The sequence below is a fragment of the Trematomus bernacchii genome, unplaced genomic scaffold (genome assembly GCF_902827165.1).
Source record: "Trematomus bernacchii unplaced genomic scaffold, fTreBer1.1, whole genome shotgun sequence".
NCBI lineage: Eukaryota > Metazoa > Chordata > Actinopteri > Perciformes > Nototheniidae > Trematomus > Trematomus bernacchii.
Window position 1 is genome coordinate 247,810 of NW_022987737.1, and position 25,000 is coordinate 272,809.

The 25,000-nt window shown below is 41.0% G+C and overlaps 1 protein-coding gene across 1 annotated transcript in view; it reads right to left on the minus strand.

Annotated features, from left to right (window-relative positions):
• Nucleotides 1–1,607: 1,607 nt before the first annotated feature.
• LOC117495040 (nesprin-1-like) overlaps nucleotides 1,608–25,000 on the minus strand; it is a 44,030-nt gene continuing 20,637 nt past the window's right edge. The window contains exons 6-24 of the mRNA XM_034146103.1: nucleotides 23,781–23,873; nucleotides 23,069–23,241; nucleotides 22,532–22,728; nucleotides 19,237–19,346; nucleotides 16,061–16,168; nucleotides 15,698–15,835; nucleotides 15,129–15,293; nucleotides 12,230–12,342; nucleotides 11,612–11,780; nucleotides 10,615–10,711; nucleotides 8,987–9,189; nucleotides 8,453–8,617; nucleotides 7,116–7,268; nucleotides 6,615–6,758; nucleotides 6,014–6,178; nucleotides 5,130–5,288; nucleotides 4,142–4,306; nucleotides 2,975–3,110; nucleotides 1,608–1,697 (exon numbers count right to left, since the gene is read on the minus strand). Coding sequence (XP_034001994.1) covers nucleotides 3,054–3,110; nucleotides 4,142–4,306; nucleotides 5,130–5,288; nucleotides 6,014–6,178; nucleotides 6,615–6,758; nucleotides 7,116–7,268; nucleotides 8,453–8,617; nucleotides 8,987–9,189; nucleotides 10,615–10,711; nucleotides 11,612–11,780; nucleotides 12,230–12,342; nucleotides 15,129–15,293; nucleotides 15,698–15,835; nucleotides 16,061–16,168; nucleotides 19,237–19,346; nucleotides 22,532–22,728; nucleotides 23,069–23,241; nucleotides 23,781–23,873 — 2,574 coding nt within the window. The 3' untranslated portion in view covers nucleotides 1,608–1,697; nucleotides 2,975–3,053. The remainder of the gene's footprint in view (nucleotides 1,698–2,974; nucleotides 3,111–4,141; nucleotides 4,307–5,129; nucleotides 5,289–6,013; nucleotides 6,179–6,614; nucleotides 6,759–7,115; nucleotides 7,269–8,452; nucleotides 8,618–8,986; nucleotides 9,190–10,614; nucleotides 10,712–11,611; nucleotides 11,781–12,229; nucleotides 12,343–15,128; nucleotides 15,294–15,697; nucleotides 15,836–16,060; nucleotides 16,169–19,236; nucleotides 19,347–22,531; nucleotides 22,729–23,068; nucleotides 23,242–23,780; nucleotides 23,874–25,000) is intronic.

A 25,000-nucleotide genomic window follows, 5' to 3' on the forward strand; every position in this document is an offset into this window, starting at 1 on the left:
CATACCTATATAAGGCATATTTATACTTTTTTTTTCTTCAAAATACCAAACAGATCATGCATTTTAGCCATGCCTCATTTCGCTCAATTTGACTTTTTCTCGCTCTGTTTTAGCAAGGGCTGATTCTGTGAGAACAGCACCATCTACTGGCCTGGCATATGTACTACAGCGTCTCCAGCGCTTTCGAACGGCAATGGCCGTGGCTGTCTCCTCCTGATTGGTGGAGTTGGCCCAATAGCCGTAGCGCCACCGTCCTGACGTCAGGACAGTGTTCAAATCTGGATCAGTTTTTATCAGATCCGTTGCAGCCCCTTTTTTAGAGATTTGGGTATGGAGGAAAATAGAGAGGGTTGTGTTTTCTGACACTTGGTGAGTTCCCTGGAACACCGGGGACACATATTCATGTAGAAAAGACGTACACAAGTGCATTTTGCATGATAGGTCCCCTTTAAGTTTCGTTTCTCCGCTCCGCTCCGGGGGGGGGGGGGTTGCTGCTGCCGGTTGTGCGTGGTGATGAAAAGCTGGTTCGAGGGGCCCCCAGTGAATGTTTGCCTAGGGCCCCCACTGACTCTAGGATCGCCACTGCAACCATGCTTCCCTGAACTCAAATGAACCCTAGTACAACACATTGCTGCTGTTACCTGGCGCTGTAGTCCTTCCACTTGTCCTGGTGCTGCAGCAGCTTCTGATGCGTGCTCTGTATTTCCTCCTTCAGATCACAGAAGTCCTTCCTGGCTCCTTCCAGCGTCTGCAGAGCAGCGTCTCCTTCAGGGAGCTTCAGGCACGTTTCCTCCATCATCTGCAGCCTCTTCTCACACACAGACAGAGGGCCCTGATCCCGGAAGAACGTCTGGAGGAACAATATAAAAACAGAATGAGTTACCTTAGTTTTTATACATTTTCTTATATTTATATTTTGTATTCCTCTGGATGGTGGGAAACGGTATTTTGATCTCTGTCTGTGCACACAAACTGAAAGATTGACTTTGACTTTTGACTTTGAGGTGAGCAGCTGAAGTCCTACTACAGGGCTGCTTATTGATTTAGTGGACAGATGTGTAGAACTGATTTCCACAAAGAATCGAGCAAAATCTCCACTTTAAACTGCATGTTCTCCAGAGACGTTGAAATAATCTATATTATATGATCATGTGTTGTGGGTCATGCTAGTGAATTTCATCATTTAGTTCTTTTAAAGAGACCTTTGAACCATGAATGTACACATGTCTCTTTGCAGCGTGTTATTTAGCATAGGGTCTTGTAACATGTGTAAAAGGTCCAAAGGTATAGTGCTGTGTAAACTAAAAAGAAGTGTATAAAACCTGTGAGATTCTGTTATTCTTTAGACAGAAACATCTACTGTTGGCGGACTTGACGCTAGTAGTCTGGCTCTTATACTGTTGAACAACAATATAATAATACCTGTGTGAGTGTCTAAGGTTTCAGATATCTATGACAACCTGCTCATGAATTTCTTGGAAATAACACATTTAAAAGATGGAAACAGCTGTTAATGATTGTTGTGCCCCTCCTCTCACCCGGTGCTCTCGGACCAGCCTCTCACTCCCCATGCCTGTCAGGTGTCTGTTCTCTCGGGTCAGCTCGGCCTCAGAGTCCTGCATCAGAACCTCCAGCTGCTTCTTCTCAACGTGCACCTTCAGACGCAGCAGGTGCAGAGGAGTCTCCGTCTGGACGTCCTGCAGAGAGACATTCAGTCTTACCCGTTGTCCTCGGATCAGAACAAAACACACCGAAGCTGCTTTTAGTCTTTAAGCTCCCCACAAATGGAACTTCCAGAAAACCTGAGTCTTCACCCACGCTGACTTCTTTTTTCAGCTGCTTACCCAGAAGCCTTTTAACTTGTTTTAGCATCTACTGTATTTACAATGTTGTTTTTAAACTATTCTGTGTCTCTGTTATGCATGTTTTAAATCTGTTATTGCATTGTGTTTATTTACTGGGTTCCTTTCGGTTGTCTTCTTGGTGATGATGATGATGTAAAGCACTCTGTGTCTGAAAATGTGCTTTATAAATAAACTTACCTTACCTTTCACTGTATGATGCATTAAAGGGCTCCTATTGTACTATTGTTAGGCTGATATTAGAGGTCTCAGATATATACAGATATAAGGACATGTCTCTGAAGTGTCCTGCTCCAAACCCCAAACAGATCCTTGTAGCCCCCCCCCCCCTCTCTTCCAGCTGTTACTAAGGACATGTCTCTGAAGTGTCCTGCTCCAAACCCCAAACAGATCCTTGTAGCCCCCCCCCTCTCTTCCAGCTGTTACTAAGGACATGTCTCTGAAGTGTCCTGCTCCAAACCCCAAACAGATCCTTGTAGCCCCCCCCCCTCTCTTCCAGCTGTTACTAAGGACATGTCTCTGAAGTGTCCTGCTCCAAACCCCAAACAGATCCTTGTAGCCCCCCCCCCCTCTCTCTCTTCCAGCTGTTACTAAAGAGCTGACTCTGGGTCAGTAGCTTTAGAGAGAGAGTAGATCTCATCAGGAGAACTCTCCCAGCAGAAACTCAGCTAAATGCTGCCGTGATGAAACCCCATATCATGTTCCAAACCACATCAAGGATTCTCTCTGAAACTCCATATCATGTTCCAAACCACATCAAGGATTCTCTCTGAAACAGTATGGAGCTCAAACTCTTTCTCTCTCTCAGGTTTACCACAAGGTGAGTTCCTTTTGATTTCCTGCTTCTTCACACCCACTCTCTCCAGTACAGGTTAGCTCTGAGTGTTAGCATGCTAATGTGAACACAGACCGTATTACTTCCAGAACACGTCTCATTGTTTCTGACAGTAACGTTTCTGAATGGCCCGTGGATGTAAAGCCCGCCCACATTTTAGTAATGTGGTCATGATGCAGCAAATCTGGATCAGCTCCGTTGTTCCCCCGTTTTTAGAGATGTGGGTACGGAGGAAAAGAGAGAGGGGTTTATTTCCTGACACTTTGTGAGTCTTTACCTTCCAGTGTTTGTGAAGCCGTCGGACCGTCTCCTGCAGATCCTGCTGCTCCAGCTGAGGCAGGATGTCCGTCAGCTCGTCACACGCCTTCAGGAAGGAGTTCAGGACGCGCTGGTCCAGCTGACCCCAGGAACTCCTGCAGACACACACACTTTAATATCCTCCTCATCATCTGGGATCACACTCAGGTGTTCATGCACTGCTCAACTTCAGACTTCTTTCAGACTACTGGAAGATAATCCACATCCAGGAGTTTATTTGACTAACTGTGTCTGTTTGTGTCTGCAGATTTCTCCTAAATTCAAGAAACTTGTAATATAAGAAATTATTGTGCGGCCCGTCCACACAGCAGCGTTAAAAAAATCTTCCAACGCTTCTGCCCATTCACTTTGAATGGGGTGACGTCACTTTGCCTCACTTTTCGCCGAACTGCATTGTGGGAAGCAGAGCGGAGATTTCCAGGCATCTCAGGCTTCAAAAGTTGAGCAATGTTCAACTTTTGAAGCTGAGGTGGAAGCGTCAGCCAATCAAATCCTGTGTATGCAAATCTGACAGTTCAAGCGCTAGCCAATCAAACCGCGTGTATGCTGGGAGAGACATACCGCAGGTCATTTCCTCATATTCCAAAACATGGAGGAGAAATTAGCGGTAGGGAATCACCCGGTGCTTTATGACCAGTCGCTATTTACCTACCGGGATACAAACCGGAGGAGCCAGGCATGGAGGGAGGTGGCAGAGACAGTGGTAGGTTTTCGCCTGTTTGGGGAGTTTATATCCAGTTTACTTCGGGCTTTTTTGCTTTGTATGTCGGGGGCGGGAGATTCATGTGATTGGTTGTTGGTCGCGTTGCTCGCAAAGAATCCCCAAGCTTCAGATACGCCCACCTCCAAGATTTTTTAACGCTGCTGTGTGGACGCACCGTAATGTCAGTAAGGAAGTGGGGAAGTTATATATCTACACCTGCAGTGTGTACAACCTCTATGAATTTAGCAAGATCTTTAAAGGTCTCCTCTCAGCAGAATGCTTTCATGCACTGCTACAATCTGACAGTCTTCTTTGAAACTAGTGAAAGAAAACCTCCAAAATCGAAGAGTTTATTTGACTAACTGTGTCTGTTTGTGTCTGCAGAATGGTTCTGGATGCACATATTGATTTCTCTGTTCTCACCGTGTGTTTCCTCAGCAGCTCCTCTGGCTCTCCTCTCTCAGTCAGACAGCTCTGAGCCGTCTTCAGGACTTTCTCCAGCTCCATGCGGGACTCTTCAAACCTCTTCATCAGACAGCTGTTCGCCTCCTCGTGCTTCCTCCACTCTGTAGACTCCTTGATCATCACCTGCACACAGAGAGCCTTTATTCATTAGTCATTAGAATATAAACAGGTCACCTGGAGGTCAGCGTACCTGAGTATAACAGGTCACCTGGAGGTCAGCGTACCTGAGTATAACAGGTCAGTCGGAATTTTAAAAAATGTCTTCAGAATTCTGACTTTTTTCAGAATTTACATTTATTTGAAAATAACCTGGATGTCAGCTCTCTGAGTATAAACAGGTCACCTGGACGTTAACGTACCTGAGTATAGACAGGTCACCTGGACGTTAACGTACCTGAGTATAAACAGGTCACCTGGACGTTAACGTACCTGAGTATAAACAGGTCACCTGGACGTTAACGTACCTGAGTATAGACAGGTCACCTGGACGTTAACGTACCTGAGTATAGACAGGTCACCTGGACGTTAACGTACCTGAGTATAGACAGGTCACCTGGACGTTAACGTACCTGAGTATAGACAGGTCACCTGGATGTTAACGTACCTGAGTATAGACAGGTCACCTGGACGTTAACGTACCTGAGTATAAACAGGTCATCTGGACGTTAACGTACCTGAGTATAGACAGGTCACCTGGACGTTAACGTACCTGAGTATAGACAGGTCACCTGGACGTTAACGTACCTACAGGTTAGTCGGAATTTTAATTCTAACTTTTTTCTCGAAATGTTGACTTTCCTCGCAGAAATGTTGATGTTTTCCGAATTTGTACCGGAGTATAGACAGGTTACCTGAACAGGTAAACAGGAAGTTGTGTACCTGAGTATAGACAGGTCACCTGAACAGGTAAACAGGAAGTGAGTATAAACAGGTAAACAGGAAGTACCTGGGAGGAGGCCTGCAGGTCGGCCACTCTCTTCTGCAGCAGGTTCAGGTCCAGGTGCTCCAAGGTGCTGCTGCTGCTCAGAATCTTCTGGATGTTCTGGTGGTTCCTCTCGATGTTGGTCAGACACTTCTTACAGCTGTGAGTGAAGGTCACCAGCTCCTGCAGAACAGCATCAGATTCATTATATAAAGAAGCAGAAAAATCATCAGCTTCACCAAAAACTCTGCTAGAATTATTCATTTCTATGCTTTATATATAGTACAGTATTTATTTACACGGAAGAGGATCAGGGACATGTGAAAACGTTTTTGAGATCTGATCAAGACAGAATTAATTTTTTTGTTGTGAGATTTTAGAAGTCTGCGAAACTTTTTTGTCAAATTCAGAATTTGGACTTTTGTCTCAGTTCAGACATTTCTCATCATTTTTGTTTTTTTCTCATCATTTTCAGAATTGTTTTGAATTTTGACATTTTTCAGAATTCTAACGTTATTCTTAACATTTTGTACATTTTTCAAAATGTTGAAATGTCTCTCAGAAATTTGACATTATCTGGTAAAAACATTTCAAAATATATATTTTTTTTTCTCAGAATTCTAACTTTTCTTTATTTTTGACATTTTGAGTTTTTTCTAATAATATTGAAACCTTTTCTTTAATGTTGACTTTTTTCAGAATTCTAATGTTATTCTCCAAATGTTTATATTTTTCAATATTTTGCCTTTTTTTTAAATAATTTTGAGGTTTTTTTCAGAATTCTAACTTTTTTTTTTACGTTGACTTATTCAGATTTTCTTTTTTTTTTGGTCATTTCTCAGAACTCTAACTCTTTTCCCAGAGTGTTGTCTGAGTGAATCTCCTCTTAACCTCCTGTAGTTGTTTACCTGGCACTTGATCTTGAAGTCCCCCCCCTCCGGGCTGGGGGTCCCTGTGATGTGACTGGCCTTCTCCAGAGCCTGGTAGAAACCTGAGATGTTCCTCTCCATCTCCTCCAGGGGGGGCAGCAGGGACTGGGACTCCCTCAAGAGGGGCAGGGACCGCTCCCTCACCTTTAAGATCACATGTTACATATGTTTAATCTAACACAGTGACCACTAAAGTCAGCCTGAAGCATCCTCTGTGCTCCAGTCAGCCTGAAGCATCCTCTGTGCTCCAGCCCTCTCAGTGAACACAGAGCTACAGATCAGATCACGCTGAAGGCTCTTTGAGCAGCTCTCACTGATCCTGCTGTGATGTTACACATGGAGCTGCTGGGATGCAAGGAGCATCTCAGACTTCATCTGATCAGTAAAGTGTTATCCTATTGTCTATCGTATCTCAGTCTAACTTCCTGTATTGACACTGATAGTAAGTACTGATCCTGATAGTAAGTACTGATCCTGATAGTAAGTACTGATCCTGATAGTAAGTACTGATCCTGATAGTAAGTACTGATCCTGATAGTAAGTATTGATCCTGATAGTAAGTATTGATCCTGATAAAGACCTTGGCCAGCTGCTCCCTGACGGACCCCATCAGCTCCGTCATGGCCAACGTCTCGTCCTGAGGAGAGTCTTTGCTGAGCAGCTGGGCGGTGCGGCTCGCTGCCTTACAGGCCGCCTCCATCGCAGGCACCTTCTGCTTCACCTCCTGCACACACACACACACACACACATACACATACACACACACACACACACACACACACACACACACACACACACACACACACACACACACACACACACACACACACACACACACACACACACACACACAGGCACACACACAGGCACACACACAGGCACACACACACACACACACACACACACACAGAGGATGATATACACTGTAACTTAGTGGGTTAAAAACTGTCCCTCGACGGCTTCTTTCTGACAGGTCTCTGTCACTTTAGAGAAGGCTTCGTGGGAATTGTAGTCTTTTATACCGTGTTGACTACAGTAAATAACTAAAGATTGAGATTGAGGAAGAGGAGCAGTGTCTGACCTCCATGTCCTGGACGAAGGCTCTGACGTTGAGGAAGGAGACCTGAACGTTGGCCATCATCTTCTGGTTGGTGTTGTCCATGAAGATCTTCAGAGTGTTGATCCCGTCCTGGTAGTCCTGACGCAGCTTATCCACCTCGTCTGCTCGGGCGTACTGACAGGAAGAAGAGCAGCATTGATATACTTTATAATAACTTACGTCCCTTTGATAGTTTGGGGCCCGTTTACTCAGCTGTGAGGGAACGTTAATGTGTCTAAGAAACAACAAAGAGAATCCATGAGAGGATCTGGTTGGAAGGAAAAGTAAAGACATTCCTAAACTGCTGTGACTTGTTAGGATAATGTTAATAATAATAATGTTATTTCATTTAATGTCTTTTATTTTTATTATACATTTCAATTATTTATTTATTTCATTATGTCCCGTCTTGTCTTTGCCTCTGTTTCTCAAATGTTTTATGTAAGTTTGTGTAAGGTATGGCGTGTCTTGTAACTATGTTGTTTAAAAGAATGAAAAATGAATAAACATATTGTTTAAAAAATAAAAACAGGTCGGCCCAACTCATTGGAGCTGCGTCTCAGCTGCAGCTTCACAGAGTGTTGGAGCACGTATAAGAGACTCTACAGGTAAAGAGCTGAGAGTCAGATGGTTAGTGACTCTTCAGGTAAAGAGCTGAGAGTCAGATGGTTAGAGACTCTACAGGTAAAGAGCTGAGAGTCAGATGGTTAGAGACTCTACAGGTAAAGAGCTGAGATCAGATGGTTAGAGACTCTACAGGTAAAGAGCTGAGAGTCAGATGGTTAGAGACTCTACAGGTAAAGAGATGAGAGTCAGATGGTTAGAGACTCTACAGGTAAAGAGCTGAGATCAGATGGTTAGAGACTCTACAGGTAAAGAGATGAGAGTCAGATGGTTAGAGACTCTACAGGTAAAGAGATGAGAGTCAGATGGTTAGTGACTCTACAGGTAAAGAGCTGAGAGTCAGATGGTTAGAGACTCTACAGGTAAAGAGATGAGAGTCAGATGGTTAGAGACTCTACAGGTAAAGAGATGAGAGTCAGATGGTTAGAGACTCTACAGGTAAAGAGCTGAGATCAGATGGTTAGAGACTCTACAGGTAAAGAGCTGAGATCAGATGGTTAGAGACTCTACAGGTAAAGAGCTGAGAGTCAGATGGTTAGAGACTCTACAGGTAAAGAGCTGAGAGTCAGATGGTTAGAGACTCTACTCGACTCTGAAACAGGTGAAACAGGTGAAACAGGTGAGTGCAGGTGAAACAGGTGAAACAGGTGAAACAGGTGCGTGCAGGTGAAACAGGTGAAACAGGTGAAACCTACATGTTTGACCTTGACGAAGAGCTCCCTCCACCTCCCATTGAGCAGCAGCAGCTGTTGCTTCAGGTCTCGAGACACGGACTCGTCACACGTCTCGATCAAGAAGTTCCCGGCATCGTTCATGTCCGTGTGCTGCTGCATCCAGTGAGACAGGTTCCTGAAGAAGTCCTGAGGAAGGGGAAAGGCATTCAAAGGATACATCATACATATCAGCTTCTTTATAATCAGTGAAGTGCCCCCAGGTCATCGTCAGGGACAGTTTGTATTGATAGAATGATGTCTTCAGTGTTTCTGCATGGTTATTATATTCTGTGGTTTATTCAGAGTTGTAATGATTATACATCCCTATCTTCGGTGTGTGTCTACACTGCGAGGCCTGGCTAATGGTCAGTATATTCTATGATTCATCCAGACTTTTTGTTAATAATTATACGTTTATTCTCCACTCACGCTCCTGATGCTCTCGTTCTGGTTTCTGGTATCTCCTGTGATTTATTCAGAGTTTGTAGTAATAATAATAGAGTATTCTCCACTCACGCGCTTGCCCCCCTCGCTCTGGTTCAGCATGCTCTCGGCATCCTCCAGCCAGGCCTGCAGGGAGGCCACGGTGCCGCCGTACTTCTCCCAGTTAGAGAGCACCTCCTCCAGCATGCTCCTCACGCTGCGCACCTCCAGAGCCAGGTTCCTCCACTGAGAGGAGGCGTCACAGAGCAGCTTACTGACGCTCTCTGCCTCCTCCACTGGAACACATAGATATAAATATATATATATATCAGATAAAAACAACAAGTTCATGAGGAAAACAGATCTGGATCAGGGCTGTACCGAACACACTGAGGCTTTATTAATAACACATTTTAAATATTTATTTGTATGTGTATTGATGACGTTTGTAAAAATATGAGGTATTTATTTAACATTTTTACTTCTTATATTTATTTATTTATTATTTTAACTTTTATTGCTAATGTTTGCTTGCTTAAATATCTTGTGTTTATAAAAAGAAATTGTCTGTTATTTTGTATCTGTTTATTGAACATTTCAACAAAAACAATCTATTTAATTTGATATAATTGTAATTATTTGAAATGGAGCAAATATCAGAAAACTTTTATTCATCCTGATTTCTCAGGATGTTTTTTGTTTTTATTGACATCGAGCGTTAAGTCCACAAGTTACATTTAAAAAATATATATCGATTTTCTTATTTCCAAAAAGAGTAAAATCTTGACGTCAGACTTTCTAAGCTCCGTTTCAAAACTAAACATTGCAGCCCTGCTCTGATCCTGTTCTGGAGGCTGCAGGATGGGGGAGGGGCTTTCAGGAGGGGGAGGGTCTCTCAGGGGGGGGAGGGGCTCTCAGGGAGGGGGGAGGGGCTTTAATATCATTCTCATTAGTCTTCATGCAGAGTGCAGTGATTGGTTCAGGTGAGTTGATTAAAGATTGTTAAAGGAGGAGCAGAGACAGGCAGAGGTCAGGGGTCAGAGGTCAGGGGTCAGACTCACCTCTGTTACAGGTCTGAGACCCTGCATCAGGAAATCAATAACACTGTTTACACTCTGCACAAGATAAACATTACATATATACCTTTATATATACAGTCTATGATACATATGAAACATGATGGAAGCGCACGGGGACCTTTATAACCTTAGACTATATTAAAGTGAAAATATATATTTCCACAAAAGCGTCATTAAGTTTCACTTATTGACGTGTTATCTGAGATCAAATTAAAAAAGATAATTTTTAAATAATAATGATAATAATAACAATGTCAAGAAAATATTAAAACGTTATTTAAAAAAATAAAGAAAATAATAATTAATGATAAAAAAATTAAAAACGAACATGAAAAAATAAATATATATTTCCAATGGTGCACAGTGCACAATATTCAAATGTTGAATCAAATGTTAAAATAAAAATGAAATACTAACAACACTTCCAATTCATGCAAACAATATTTCAGTCAATGAAGAACATTTTCTAAAGCCTTTACGAGTATGTGAAAATGTAAATGCAAATGTAATTATTGCACATTTTTCCATACAGAAAACATGTTTGTAAAATCATGATGCTATTGTGGATTTACATTTGTAAGTTTAAAAAGTCCCTCCTGGGCTTCCATAGTTGATCCTACAGACAGGTGATGGAGGACTCACCTGCGCTGTCAGACTTGATGTAAACCTCCGCAGATCGTTTCAGGTCCGAGTAGATCATCTCGTACTGATCGAAGAACCGCTGGCCTTCCACAAACGTCTGCATGAGAATCAAAGAGATTAAGATATTATCATTTACAGAGTTACCTAGAAGTCCATTCTTTCTTATCTTTTTACATTTTCACTTTAACTTCTTCTATTTATCTATTAATTATTTTTACTTTTATTGCACATTTTTGCTTAAAGGTCTCCTATCATGCAAAAGTCCCTATCTGATGTCTTCTCTACATCCCCGGTGTGTCAGGGAACTCACGCAGCGTCAGAAAATAAAACCCTCTCTCTTTTCCTCCGTACCCAAATCTCTAAAAACGGGGGAACAACGGAGCTGATCCAGATTTGCGTCCGATATGACGTAATATCTGAAATGTGGACCCACGGCCCTATCAGAAACGTTGCTATCAGAAACAATGCCCCGACTGTTTTGGACGTAATATGGTCGGTGTTTACATTAGCATCGCTAACACTCAGAGCTAACCTGTACTGGAGAGCATGTGTGTGAAGAAGCAGGAAATAAAAAGGAACTCACCTTGTGGTATAACCGGCAAGAGAGAAAGCCTTTGAGCTCCATACTGTTTCAGAGAGAATCCTTGATAATCCATGATATGGCGTTTCATCACGGCAGCATTTAGTTTAGACAGTAGCTGCCGGGTCCCCCATGAGCTCAGACCCCTCCTTTTTATTTTATAAAGCTTTATACCCCAAATCAGCACTTTAGAAACAGGAAGTGAAATGGAGGGATATGAGGCATGGCTAGAATGGGTGATCTGTTTGGTATTTGGAGCAAAACACTTCATAGACATGTTTTTTATATATTTTTATATATCTGAGACCTATGCTGTTGCCTAAACATAGCATGATAGGTGACCTTTAAAACATGAGTTTATGTTGAACATTTTCACTATAACTTGATTATTTGACCCAAAGTAACCCCCCCCTTCACCAGGTAGGTCTGCAGCAGCAGCTCCACAGAGTCTCTTCGGCCGTATTTAATGATCCAGGACTTCAGTTTGGACTCGGCGAGCATCAGGAATGCCATCAGACGGTACTTCATCTCCCAGAACTCCAGGCGGATCAGGTGAGCGTGAGAGGACGAGGACACCAAGTTAAACCTGCAGAGAGACGGGTTTAAAATCATTTAATGCTGATTTCACCTGAGAAGAACCACGGGTAGATGATGTGTTATTAAGATACGGTGCAGTCACCAGGGGGATGACTCTGAATATAAGCTGCAGGCAAAACTATGCTAAATATTAGGAATAATTCATCAGAATCAGAATTATTTAAAAAGGGATTAAGTTGTAAAAGAAATAAAGAAATATTGCAAAATAAATGCAAAATTCAATAAACATAAATATACAAAAATGTGATGGGGAAATGCTGAAATTAAAAAAGCAAAATGTGAAGTCTATGCATATTTATAAGAGGTAGACTTGAACTGAAATGTGCAAAATAACCACAGCAAAGTGGCTCACATGATGAATATCTGACAGACAGATATAGGCGTTTTCACATTTTGATGCAGTGATACATGTTCCTCTGAATAAGTAATAATAATCACCGCTCTGCCAGGTCCTGCAGCTGCTCGGGGGGGACGGGGACCCCGTTCACGGCTCCGTCTCTGTGGATCTGCAGGAACGGCTGCCTGTGGTTCTCCAGGTTCTTCAGCACCTCCTGCAGGAGAACAGCACACAATAAAACCACCATTGGTGCGAGAATGTGGTTCTTATGATGCTGAACATTCTCATATGTCAGAAAATAATTGTATTTTGGGAAATGATATGTAAGGAAATACGTCAAAGAATTGGGTAAGAGGTTTCTAAAAGTAGTTTGGTACTCTATTTATGTAAATTCATTTATGAGGAAATGAGTGCAAGGGACAGATATCTGATCTAAATTCTGCTAATATCCAGCAAGAAAGCTATCACTAGGAAATTGTGGTAAGGAAGCACCGCCAACGAAAAACCAATGGGTAACAATTATGGAGGAAATCTTTTTGATGGAAAAACTGAAACATAACTCAACAGAAAGTGGGAAGAATGGACTCTATACAAGACTCAAAACAAAGACATTAGACTGGAACAATAGCTAATAAATACATGTATCATCACGAATATAACAACATGAACATCCCTAGCCTTTTATTTCATTTTTATTTTGTATTGCCTTGCTGGCCTTTTGTTACATGATTGTTATGTTGTTGTAACCAGTATGTTAATGCCATGTACAATGTGACAATAAAGATTTAAATTACACAATAAATCAGCAGATCAGGTGTCTGTGTGGACACTCCCCTTATTGTGCGTCAGCAGAGGCTACAAGTGTCTTAGGTTCAAGTTAGACGACTAATGTCTGGGTTAGTGTTCATGACTTCATGTTTATGTCATCTTAATGGTTCATCTCAATGCACACACATTTTCGGTGCTTTCCAAAAGTTTAAAATAATTGTATTCCACTGTTAAATAACCTGTTCAATACAAACATGCTTACTTATAACATTTCTGTGAACTGATATTTGTTTAGTGAGCTTATTAGAGGATGTTCCCTGAAAGATTGAAAAATGTCAGATAGTTAATAATTACATACAATTAGGGCTGTCAGTCGATTCAAATAGTTAATCGCGATTAATAGCAAATTGATCGCACAATTTTTATCTGTTCTAAATGTACCTTAGAGCAGGGGTTCCCCCCGGGGGGTCGCGGGAACCCGAATGGGGGTCGCGAGATGATTACAAAATTTAAATTTAAAATTTAAAATAATTCTTTGTTTTGAATTTTCTTTTATCCATTTTTATTTTTTTATTATTAATAATAACGTGTGCATAGACATTTTTGAGGGGCGGACTGGCCATCTGTAGAATTTCCCCGCAGCGAGGCTCCCCCCATTGACAATCCACTAGCGCAGTGTTTCTCAAACTTTTTCATACCAAGGACACTTAACCAATAAAAAACACTCACGGACCACCTGACTCCACACATATCCAGAAACAATAGGCCTGCTCACCACTCCAACAGTTTATAACAAATTACAGCCTAATAATGACAGCTTAACCTTCTCTACATCGCCTCGTTCACACATTAAATCAACAATACAAATACAACTACAGATTATATCAGGATTTAGTTCAAATAAGATTTAAAATGCTCAGGTTTTACACCTCTTATGAAATGTAGACTACATTTATTACAGAGTTTATGTCCGAGCCAACAGACTGACAGATTGTTGGCTACTGAGAGAAATGCAAAATACACCGCCTGTAGTACGACACAAACCTCCGCTGTGGATTTTCAAAACAAAATACAGGAAACTGTGGTCGCAGGCCCAAGTTGAACTCTCTGAGGTCTAAGCCCTTTTTTCACATGTTAGGCTCGCCTGGGCTTTTTTTGTAAAAATGCTATTAAAACATGAACCTTGGTGACCATCGGGCTGACCTGCATGGTCTGCCCCAACAACAGCCTCTGATCAGCAACAGACTTCATGCAATGCTTCATCGGATGCATATATTAGATAATAATCTCTATCTCACTCCTAAAACATCAAAATCTACTTTCAGCATGGATACATGTTCATCAAAGACATCCATTGTTTGTTCTATATGCTTCTTGAAATCCTAAAAAACAGATCGTTTTTCTAGAACAGATTACAAATCGCCTGAAAATGGTACAAACAAATGGCAACATGTGTGACGAAGGTGTTGCGCTGGGCTATATCATGCAATCGAAAGTGAAATTTAAGCTCGCTCCATTGCACAGATATTCCCGCGAGACTGCGGAAAACTAAAATAAAATAATGTATTCATTATCTAACAGCCCCTCGTCCTCCACAATGTTAAGCTGTAGCCACCCATTTAGCTATCGCTGTTGAAAGCTTGCTGCTCGTAGATGTGTCCAGGCGTCTCCCCGGCAAACTTTCAAGCGTGGTCTGCCGCAAGCAAACGGCAGGAGCGGGGCTGTCAGCATCAGCTGTGTGCTTGGCTTGCTGTTTAAAACACCTTTTTTTGTATCCATATCTCTCGCTAGAATCTCCCATCATCCAACTAACAACAACAACAACGTCAAGCCTTTGGGCTCTGAAACTACGGGGCGGGCCGAGGACAAATACATATGCGTTAATCGCACGTTAAAATAAATAGTGGCGTTAAAAAAAATGTGCGTTAACGCGTTAACTTGACAGCCCTACATACAATACATGGAATTTGTGTGTGTGTGTGTGTTCCAAGTGAATCTGCGGCCCCCTGGTGGCCAGTACATCAATTATGTGGCCCCACCACCATCCAAGTTGCTCATCCCTGGTCTAGAGGTAGAATGTAACAGAAATATGCAACAAAAAAAGATTGGAAACTATTTTAAAATGTCATAATTACAATAAATATACATAATATAAATATAAATATACAAAAAATGCAGGAGGGAAAGCAGTAATTAAAAAAGTAAAAAGTTGAGTAAGTGATGCCCCCCCACCTTGTGCTGGTCCAGTTTCCGGTGCAGCTCGTTGGCCGTGTCCTCCGGCTGGTTCTTCAGAGAGACGTCCTCTCGGAGGATCGTCTCCGCTCGATGCAACCACGCCCCGACCCCCCCCAGGGGGCCCGGCAGGGACTGGTCCAGGTGCAGGTGCCACTCCACCAGCTACACACACACACACACACACACACACACACACACACACGTTTATTACACATGATACACAGCAACACACACACAGTAAGATACACAGCAGAGATAATCTCCTTCCCTCCCACACACTCTCGCTCCATCCTACTCAGACAAAGAAAGCCTAACGACCACAAACTAACAGAAAATATAATTATTGTATAAAGATATTAGAGCTGCAATCACTTGTGGAATAATAGCAATGGATTTATGGTTTTAAAACATCAGAAGGCACTTGAACAATTAATAACAATAATCATTAGCTGCAGCCTTTTTAATAACCAGAACGGCCCCAGTGGTGTCTGTGGTTGTGTTATTATAATATATATATATATATATATATATATATATATATATATACAGTATGTGTGTATAAGTACCCGTGCAGAGACCCTCTCCCAGGCCTGCTTCAGGAGAGCCTGGTCCACAGAGAGCTTCCCCTCTCTGCTGATTGGCTGCAGCAGCGGCTCGCTCTGCTTCCTCTTCATCTCAAACTGCACTCTGAAACTCTTAAACTCCTGGAACAGGAAAACAGAAACAGAGTCAAACGTAATGCATTGTATTTATGTTCAAATTCATCTAAAAATAGTCTTTATTTAACTTAAAGCTGTTCTGTTAAGTTACCTATTTGAGAAATATGTGATGTATCTGACCTGGTACTTATCAGTGAGGCTCCCCTCGTGCTGTATGATGTATATATGATGTAAACATGTATATTATATATAATATGTGATGTATCTGACCTGGTACTTGTCGGTGAGGTTCCCCTCGCTGCCTTGCGCCCGCAGCACCTCTCTCTCCAGCTGGTCCAGGAACACCTTCAGCTCTCTGAGCATCTTACGCTCCTCTCGCTGTCAACAGGAAACACTATTAACACTTTCTAACCCAGCAGACATCTCTTTATGACTGTGTGTATAAACGCTGGCTGGTACATAGGACACGGGGATCTTTTATGAATTGAAGGTGCAGACGAGTCCAGAGACTCACAGCACTCTGACGTTATTTGAATACATTTGGGAAACATTGCGTGGCTGCTCCAGCAACCTCTAAATAATATGCAATCCGTCTTTCATACATTCATATTAAAAAGAGAGAATATAACTTTCATTTCATTCATTTCTTGCAGCTTTAACAAAGTCCAAAAGTCCAAACTGCATGCGTCTGAATGACTGGCCAGATCAAACTGCTGCAGCTTTCACACAAGCTATGTTCAGACAGTATGAGGGGACGTGCAGCTTCCACTAGGTTCATTCACTTTTTAATAAGCATGCAAACAGGAGGAGGAGGAGGAGGAGGAGGAGGAGGAGGAGGAAGAGGAGGAAGGGGAAGAAAGGGTCTTCATAAAAACACTTAGTTTGTTAATTCAGAGAGACATACCTCGAGCATTTGCTCTATATCTCCAGGACAGAACTATCCAGGAAGAAGCAGACAGAGAAGCGTTAGAGAAGAGAGGAGGAAGAGGAAGAGGAGGAAGAGGAAGAGGAGGAAGAGGAGCATGCAGTGTGACCCTCTTACCTGCAGAACCCTCTCTGACAGAGGGAAGGTGGGGATAGAGCCCAGAAGCAGCTTCATGTGCAACAAAATAAAAGTGATGGAGAAATTAAACCATGATGAAAAACTACATGGTGATGATTTCACTGCTGAGATCATGATGTGATGCTTTCACTGCTGAGATCATGATGTGATGATTTCACTGCCGAGATCATGATGTGATGATTTCACTGCCGAGATCATGATGTGATGATTTCACTGCCGAGATCATGATGTGAGGATTTCACTGCCGAGATCATGATGTGATGATTTCACTGCCGAGATCATGATGTTGTGATTTCACTGCCGAGATCATGATGTGAGGATTTCACTGCCGAGATCATGACGTGATGATTTCACTGCCGAGATCATGATGTTGTGATTTCACTGCCGAGATCATGATGTGAGGATTTCACTGCCGAGATCATGATGTGAGGATTTCACTGCCGAGATCATGATGTGAGGATTTCACTGCCGAGATCATGATGTGATGATTTCACTGCCGAGATCATGATGTGATGATTTCACTGCCGAGATCATGATGTGAGGATTTCACTGTTGAGATCATGATGTGGTGATTTCACTGCTGAGATCATGATGTGGTGATTTCACTGCTGAGATCATGATGTTGTGATTTCACTGCTGAGATCATGATGTTGTGATTTCACTGCTGAGATCATGATGTGAGGATTTCACTGCTGAGATCATGACGTGATGATTTCACTGCTGAGATCATGATGTTGTGATTTCACTGCTGAGATCATGATGTGATTTCACTGCTGAGATCATGATGTGAGGATTTTACTGCTGAGATCATGACGTGATGATTTCACCGCTGAGATCATGAGGGGATGATTTCACTGCTGAGATCATGACGTGATGATTTCACCGCTGAGATCATGAGGTGATGATTTCACCGCCGAGATCATGATGTTGTGATTTCACCGCCGAGATCATGATGTGAGGATTTCACCGCCGAGATCATGATGTGAGGATTTCACCGCCGAGATCATGATGTGAGGATTTCACCGCCGAGATCATGTGAGGATTTCACTGCCGAGATCATGTGAGGATTTCACTGCCGAGATCATGATGTGATGATTTCACTGCCTAGATCATGATGTGAGGATTTCACTGCCGAGATCATGATGTGATGATTTCACTGCCTAGATCATGATGTGAGGATTTCACTGCTGAGATCATGACGTGATGATTTCACCGCTGAGATCATGAGGTGATGATTTCACCGCCGAGATCATGATGTTGTGATTTCACCGCCGAGATCATGATGTGAGGATTTCACCGCCAAGATCATGATGTGAGGATTTCACCGCCGAGATCATGATGTGAGGATTTCACTGCCGAGATCATGTGAGGATTTCACTGCCGAGATCATGATGTGATGATTTCACTGCCTAGATCATGATGTGAGGATTTCACTGCCGAGATCATGATGTGATGATTTCACTGCTGAGATCATGATGTTGTGATTTCATTGCTGAGATCATGATGTTGTGATTTCACTGCTGAGATCATGATGTTGTGATTTTACTGCTGAGATCATGATGTGAGGATTTCACTGCTGAGATCATGACGTGATGATTTCACTGCTGAGATCATGATGTTGTGATTTCACTGCTGAGATCATGATGTGAGGATTTTACTGCTGAGATCATGACGTGATGATTTCACTGCTGAGATCATGATGTGATGATTTCACTGCTGAGATCATGAGGGGATGATTTCACTGCTGAGATCATGACGTGATGATTTCACCGCTGAGATCATGAGGTGATGATTTCACTGCTGAGATCATGATGTGATGATTTCACTGCTGAGATCATGATGTGATGATTTCACTGCTGAGATCATGATGTTGTGATTTCACTGCTGAGATCATGATGTTGTGATTACACAGCTGAGATCATGACGTGATGATTTCACAGCTGAGATCATGATGTTGTGATTTCACCGCTGAGATCATGATGTGATGATTTCACTGCTGAGATCATGATGTGATGATTTCACTGCTGAGATCACGCTATGATGATTGTGATTTATGAGATAAAGTATAAAAACAGCAGCAGAAAACCAGACGTAGAGACCGTTGATCTCGTTGAATCTCGTTAAATAAAGGGTGATGATTTAACTTTGTTAAATATAGAAAGCAACCACCCTAACCCTCTAAGCCGTAACTCACAGGAACATTTGAAATGCATGTTCTTTTCTTTTTCCAATCATCACAATTACACAATTTATTACAGCGAGAAACTACAGAAACAGAAATTCCTGTTCAGATGTTCAACTGTCCTTGAACTACTCGTGTGACAACAGTTTCAAATATTTCTTTATAATCACTTTACTCTAAATGTTGCCATAATAAAATCACCTCGTCCTGCTGGCCGTCCGCCTCAGAGTGCCCAGGGTTGGGGTAATGTTTGAGGAACTGAGCCACGTACGTCATGATGGACTTCTCATCCGGCTTATCCACGTCCACATCTGGAGAGACACAGAAAACATGTTCACATTTACCTGAGCAGGGAATCAAGATCCAAGTCTCTCTATCACCATGAGCTCAGCAGCTACAGTGGAGATATGCAGCCTGAGAGTAATTATCCTCCGTCTGCCCCGGTGTGTTCTGTGGATCAGGATGAAGCTCCACAGAGGTTCAGATCAGAGTAAAGCATCATGAGACAGACTGCAGAGAGGCTGCAGAGAGGCTGCAGACAGACTGCAGACAGACTGCAGAGAGGCTGCAGAGAGGCTGCAGACAGACTGCAGACAGACTGCAGACAGACTGCAGAGAGGCTGCAGACAGACTGCAGAGAGGCTGCAGAGAGGCTGCAGAGAGGCTGCAGACAGACTGCAGACAGACTGCAGACAGACTGCAGAGAGGCTGCAGAGAGGCTGCAGACAGACTGCAGAGAGGCTGCAGACAGACTGCAGACAGACTGCAGAGAGGCTGCAGAGAGGCTGCAGACAGACTGCAGACAGACTGCAGAGAGGCTGCAGACAGACTGCAGAGAGGCTGCAGACAGACTGCAGACAGACTGCAGACAGACTGCAGAGAGGCTGCAGAGAGGCTGCAGACAGACTGCAGACAGACTGCAGAGAGGCTGCAGACAGACTGCAGACAGACTGCAGACAGACTGCAGAGAGGCTGCAGACAGACTGCAGACAGACTGCAGAGAGGCTGCAGAGAGGCTGCAGACAGACTGCAGACAGACTGCAGACAGACTGCAGACAGACTGCAGAGAGGCTGCAGAGAGGCTGCAGACAGACTGCAGAGAGGCTGCAGAATGACACTGAGCAGCACGGGAACGCAGCGTCAATCTGCGACTACAACCACTTCAGAGGAAACACTACAGATATCAGCCTGAAACCCCCCCACCTCATTACAATAAAGACCTACATTGAAAGAACTGAACCGTTGACTTTCATTAATTGTATTATCAAAGTCAAAAAAGTCAAAGTCAACTTTAATGTCAATCTTACTCAGTGTGTGTTTACAGACAGAGAGATCTAAATGACGTTGTCAACAGATACTGTATTAAGTTAGTTGAAAGCAATAATATGAAGTAGAACTTCAACTTGATATTATGACTTTCATCTAACCTAATACAGTTATGTGAAATCTGTTGAAGTCAACGTTTCAGTTTTTCAGTGTATCTTTTTAACGTGGCTTATCATTTGGGTCAATTGTCATTTTCTTTTAGTATCACTGTTCATGTTTTATTCTTTTATTGTTTTATAGTTTTATGGTTTTATAGTTTTATGGTTTTATAGTTTTATGGTTTTATGGTTTTATAGTTTTTAGTTTTATGGTTTTTATAGTTTTTATAGGTTTATGGTTTTATAGTTTTATGGTCTTTATAGTTTTATGGTTTTATAGTTTTATGGTTTTATAGTTTTATAGTTTTATGGTTTTATAGTTTTATGGTTTTATAGTTTTTATAGTTTTTTTGGTTTTATAGTTTATAGTTTTATAGTTTTTTGGTTTTATAGTTTTATAGTTTTTTGGTTTTATAGTTTTATAGTTTTATGGTTTTATAGTTTTTTGGTTTTATAGTTTTATAGTTTTTTGGTTTTATAGTTTTATAGTTTTTTGGTTTTATAGTTTTTTGGTTTTATGGTTTTATAGTTTTATAGTTTTATGGTTTTATAGTTTTATAGTTTTATGGTTTTATGGTTTTATGATTTTATAGTTTTATAGTTTTATGGTTTTATAGTTTTATGGTTTTATAGTTTTATGGTTTTATAGTTTTATAGTTTTATGGTTTTATAGTTTTATGGTTTTATAGTTTTATAGTTTTTTGGTTTTATAGTTTTATAGTTTTATAGTTTTTTGGTTTTATAGTTTTATAGTTTTTTGGTTTTATAGTTTTATAGTTTTGTGGTTTTATAGTTTTATGGTTTTATAGTTTTTTGGTTTTATAGTTTTATAGTTTTTTGGTTTTATAGTTTTATAGTTTTTTGGTTTTATAGTTTTTTGGTTTTATGGTTTTATGGTTTTATAGTTTTATAGTTTTATGGTTTTATAGTTTTATAGTTTTATGGTTTTATGGTTTTATGGTTTTATAGTTTTATAGTTTTATGGTTTTATAGTTTTATGGTTTTATTGTTTTATGGTTTTATTGTTTTATAGTTTTATAGTTTTATGGTTTTATGGTTTTATAGTTTTATAGTTTTTTGGTTTTATAGTTTTATAGTTTTGTGGTTTTATAGTTTTATGGTTTTATAGTTTTTTGGTTTTATAGTTTTATAGTTTTTTGGTTTTATAGTTTTATAGTTTTTTGGTTTTATAGTTTTATAGTTTTGTGGTTTTATAGTTTTATGGTTTTATAGTTTTTTGGTTTTATAGTTTTATAGTTTTTAGTTTTATAGTTTTATAGTTTTTGGTTTATAGTTTTTTGGTTTTATAGTTTATAGTTTTATGGTTTTATGGTTTTATAGTTTTATAGGTTTATGGTTTTATAGTTTTATAGTTTTATGGTTTTATGGTTTTATAGTTTTATAGTTTTATGGTTTATAGTTTTATGGTTTTATTGTTTATGGTTTTATTGTTTTATGGTTTTATAGTTTTATAGTTTTTTGGTTTTATAGTTTTATAGTTTATGGTTTATAGTTTTTTTGGTTTTATAGTTTTATTAGTTTTATGGTTTTATAGTTTTATAGTTTTATGGTTTTATAGTTTTATGGTTTTATGGTTTTATAGTTTTATGGTTTTATTGTTTTATGGTTTTATAGTTTTATAGTTTTATTGTTTTATGGTGTTATAGTTTTATTGTTTTATGGTTTTATGGTTTTATAGTTTTATTGTTTTATGGTTCAGTGATTTCACTCTTTCTGTTTGTTTATACCTTGTTTGTAATGATGTTCCTCATGTGTTATTGTCATGTTCTGTCATACTCTGTAAAGCTCTTTGGGCTGCGTCCAGCATCAAAGGTGCTAAATAAATAAAGTGTATTATTAACATTATTATTATTATATTATTACTGACTAACACAGTTATGTTTCTTCCAACAAGCTTTCTGACATGTTGTTAATATAGATGAATGAGATATCTGCAGACACAAACAGACAGATTTCATGGAATAACCTCCTGGATGTGGACTTAGATGAGTTCTTTCCACTCGTCTGAACAAAGAGCATGTTATGAAAGCTATATATTTGATGAGGTGTACCTTCGGGGTCCAGCAGGCGGGGGATGCCCAGCTGGTTCTCTGCCAGAGAGAAGGCCTCCTCCAGGTTCTCCCTGTTGCTCCTCCTCCTCACCTCCTCCATGTCCACCAGGTCAGGTCTGATGGAGTGGACCACGGACTGGAAGAGCACTCCGTCCCTCCAGCTGGGCCCGAAGTCCTTCACCTGGAGACCGTGGAACCTGAAACACACACACAGAGGAAGGTTATGACACAACACACACACCTCAGCTTACCTTAAAGAACACACACACAGAGACGTTATGTTCTGTTACCTCCTCTGTTACCTCCTCTGATATCTATAATCCCACAGTGAGTGAATCTTACTGAGCGGCGGTGCTCTGGACCCATCGCAGCAGGGCCTTCTTGGCAGAGTTACCTCCTCTGATATCTATAACCCCACCGTGAGTGAATCTTACTGAGCAGCGGTGCTCTGGACCCATCGCAGCAGGGCCTTCTTGGCAGAGTTACCTCCTCTGATATCTGATAGTTGAACCCCACTGATAACTGAAAGCTTCTTACTGAGCGGCGGTGCTCTGGACCCATCGCAGCAGGGCCTTCTTGGCGCCGCCCTGGAAACGCTGCACCACCTTCCTCTTCATGGGGGGGGGGCTGCCGGCCTCACTGCTCTCCACTGAGGAGCTGCTGGTGGAGAGGGGCTGCAGGGAGGTCAGGTTACTGGTCAGCTCCTCGATCTGAGGAGAGGAGGAGAGGAGAGAGGAGGAGAGAGGAGACCTGGTCAGCAACAGGAGACTTCTTTCACAGAAGTTTGGGGTTTTTCTAAGAAATTGACTTTTTTCAGTGTTTTGACTTTTTTATGAATTCTTAAGTTTTTCTAAGAATTTAGATTTTTCTCATATGTTCACTTTTTTCAAAGAATTGTGTTTTTCTCATATTTAGACTTTTTTCAGAATGTTGATATTTTTCCAAGAATTTATTTTTTTTCTCAGATTTTTACAATTTTTACTTTTCTCAGATGTTTTTTCCCAGAAGTCTAACCCTATAAAAATTTTTACTTTTTCTCAAAGAATTTTAGCAGATTTTTTTACAGAATTAGTCATTTTACTTTTTGTTCTTGAAGTTGAATTTGATGCTTATACTTTTATTATATCTTAATTTAAATCAAATTGACTTTGCTATTTTGTTGAGATAAAAGCTCAGCATGAAGTGATTAAAGCCTCAGTATTCAGAGTTTCTAATAACCGGTTTACTCCGGTTTTTAATCTGTTTGTACCTGGAAGTAGAGGATGACGGTCCATATCAGCCCGAGGACGATGGACGGGCGTCCGTCTGCGATGTCGGTGGCGTGAATGTTCACCAGTTTGATCTGAAACACAAACAAAGAGGGTTATTCTGGGAAATGCAACACATGCACACATTATCATAACATGAAAAACCAGTCCCAGACAAGCAAGCTGCTTTCTTTGTTTGCTCAAAACTGAGGGAAAACATCAGAAATATGAAAAAAGAACTAAATTCTTAGAAAAAAGTCAAAATATGAGAAAAAAGTCAAAATATGAGAAAAAAGTAAAAAATCTGGAACATTTTGAATTTCTGAAAGAAAAAAAAAATTCTAAGAAAAAAGTCAAAATTCTTAGAAAAAAGTCAAAATTATTAGAATAACGTCAGAAATGGAAATGTACCACATGCACACATGATCATAACATGAATAACCACCCTCAGAAGTGTCACACAGTCCCAAACATATTGCAAGCTGCTTTCTTTGTTTGCTCAAACTCATCAAAGTCCGGTCTTTGATGTCATAATGAAGCCGGAGCAGGAAGCAGAGACAGCCACAGGTGAAGACAAAGCACTGCACGCCTTGCATCAGAGAAGATATATCACAGTCACCAGAGCTCAAATGCATCCGCGTGCACAGCGTCAGAGTAAAGAGTGATGCGTGCACACATCAGACGCAGAGAGAGAGAGAGAGCAAACTGACCGGAGATCCTTGATACAGAGACTGCAGCAGACAGGACACATCACAGGTGAGTCTACACACCTTTACACAGGAGTTCAGTCATCTAGTCCTGGTCATATACTCATATACCTGCTGCTTCTCACACTGTACATTTAAACACAATACAACTGGAGTTACTTTGCACCCTTCATCTAAATAGTATTGTGTTAAGTGTCTTTCTGTTACCTGTCTCTGTCTCAGAGTCAGTCTTCTCTTAACTGTAAGTGTTTGTCAGGATATCTGAAATGACTAGGTTAGCTACGTTAGCTGGCTAGCTTACAGCAGATCTGCAGTTACATCAGAAGGAGTCATGTGACCACATTGTTAAAATAAGCCCAGTGTGAACCAAATTTTTTTTTTGTTATTTGATGAAATATTGAACGGACTTCACTTTCAGGACGCTCAAAACCTGATCAATAAATGGAAAGTACCACCTGACAACAAGCCTACCGATTCATCGCTGAAAACAACAACACGAGCGGTCTCTATAAACA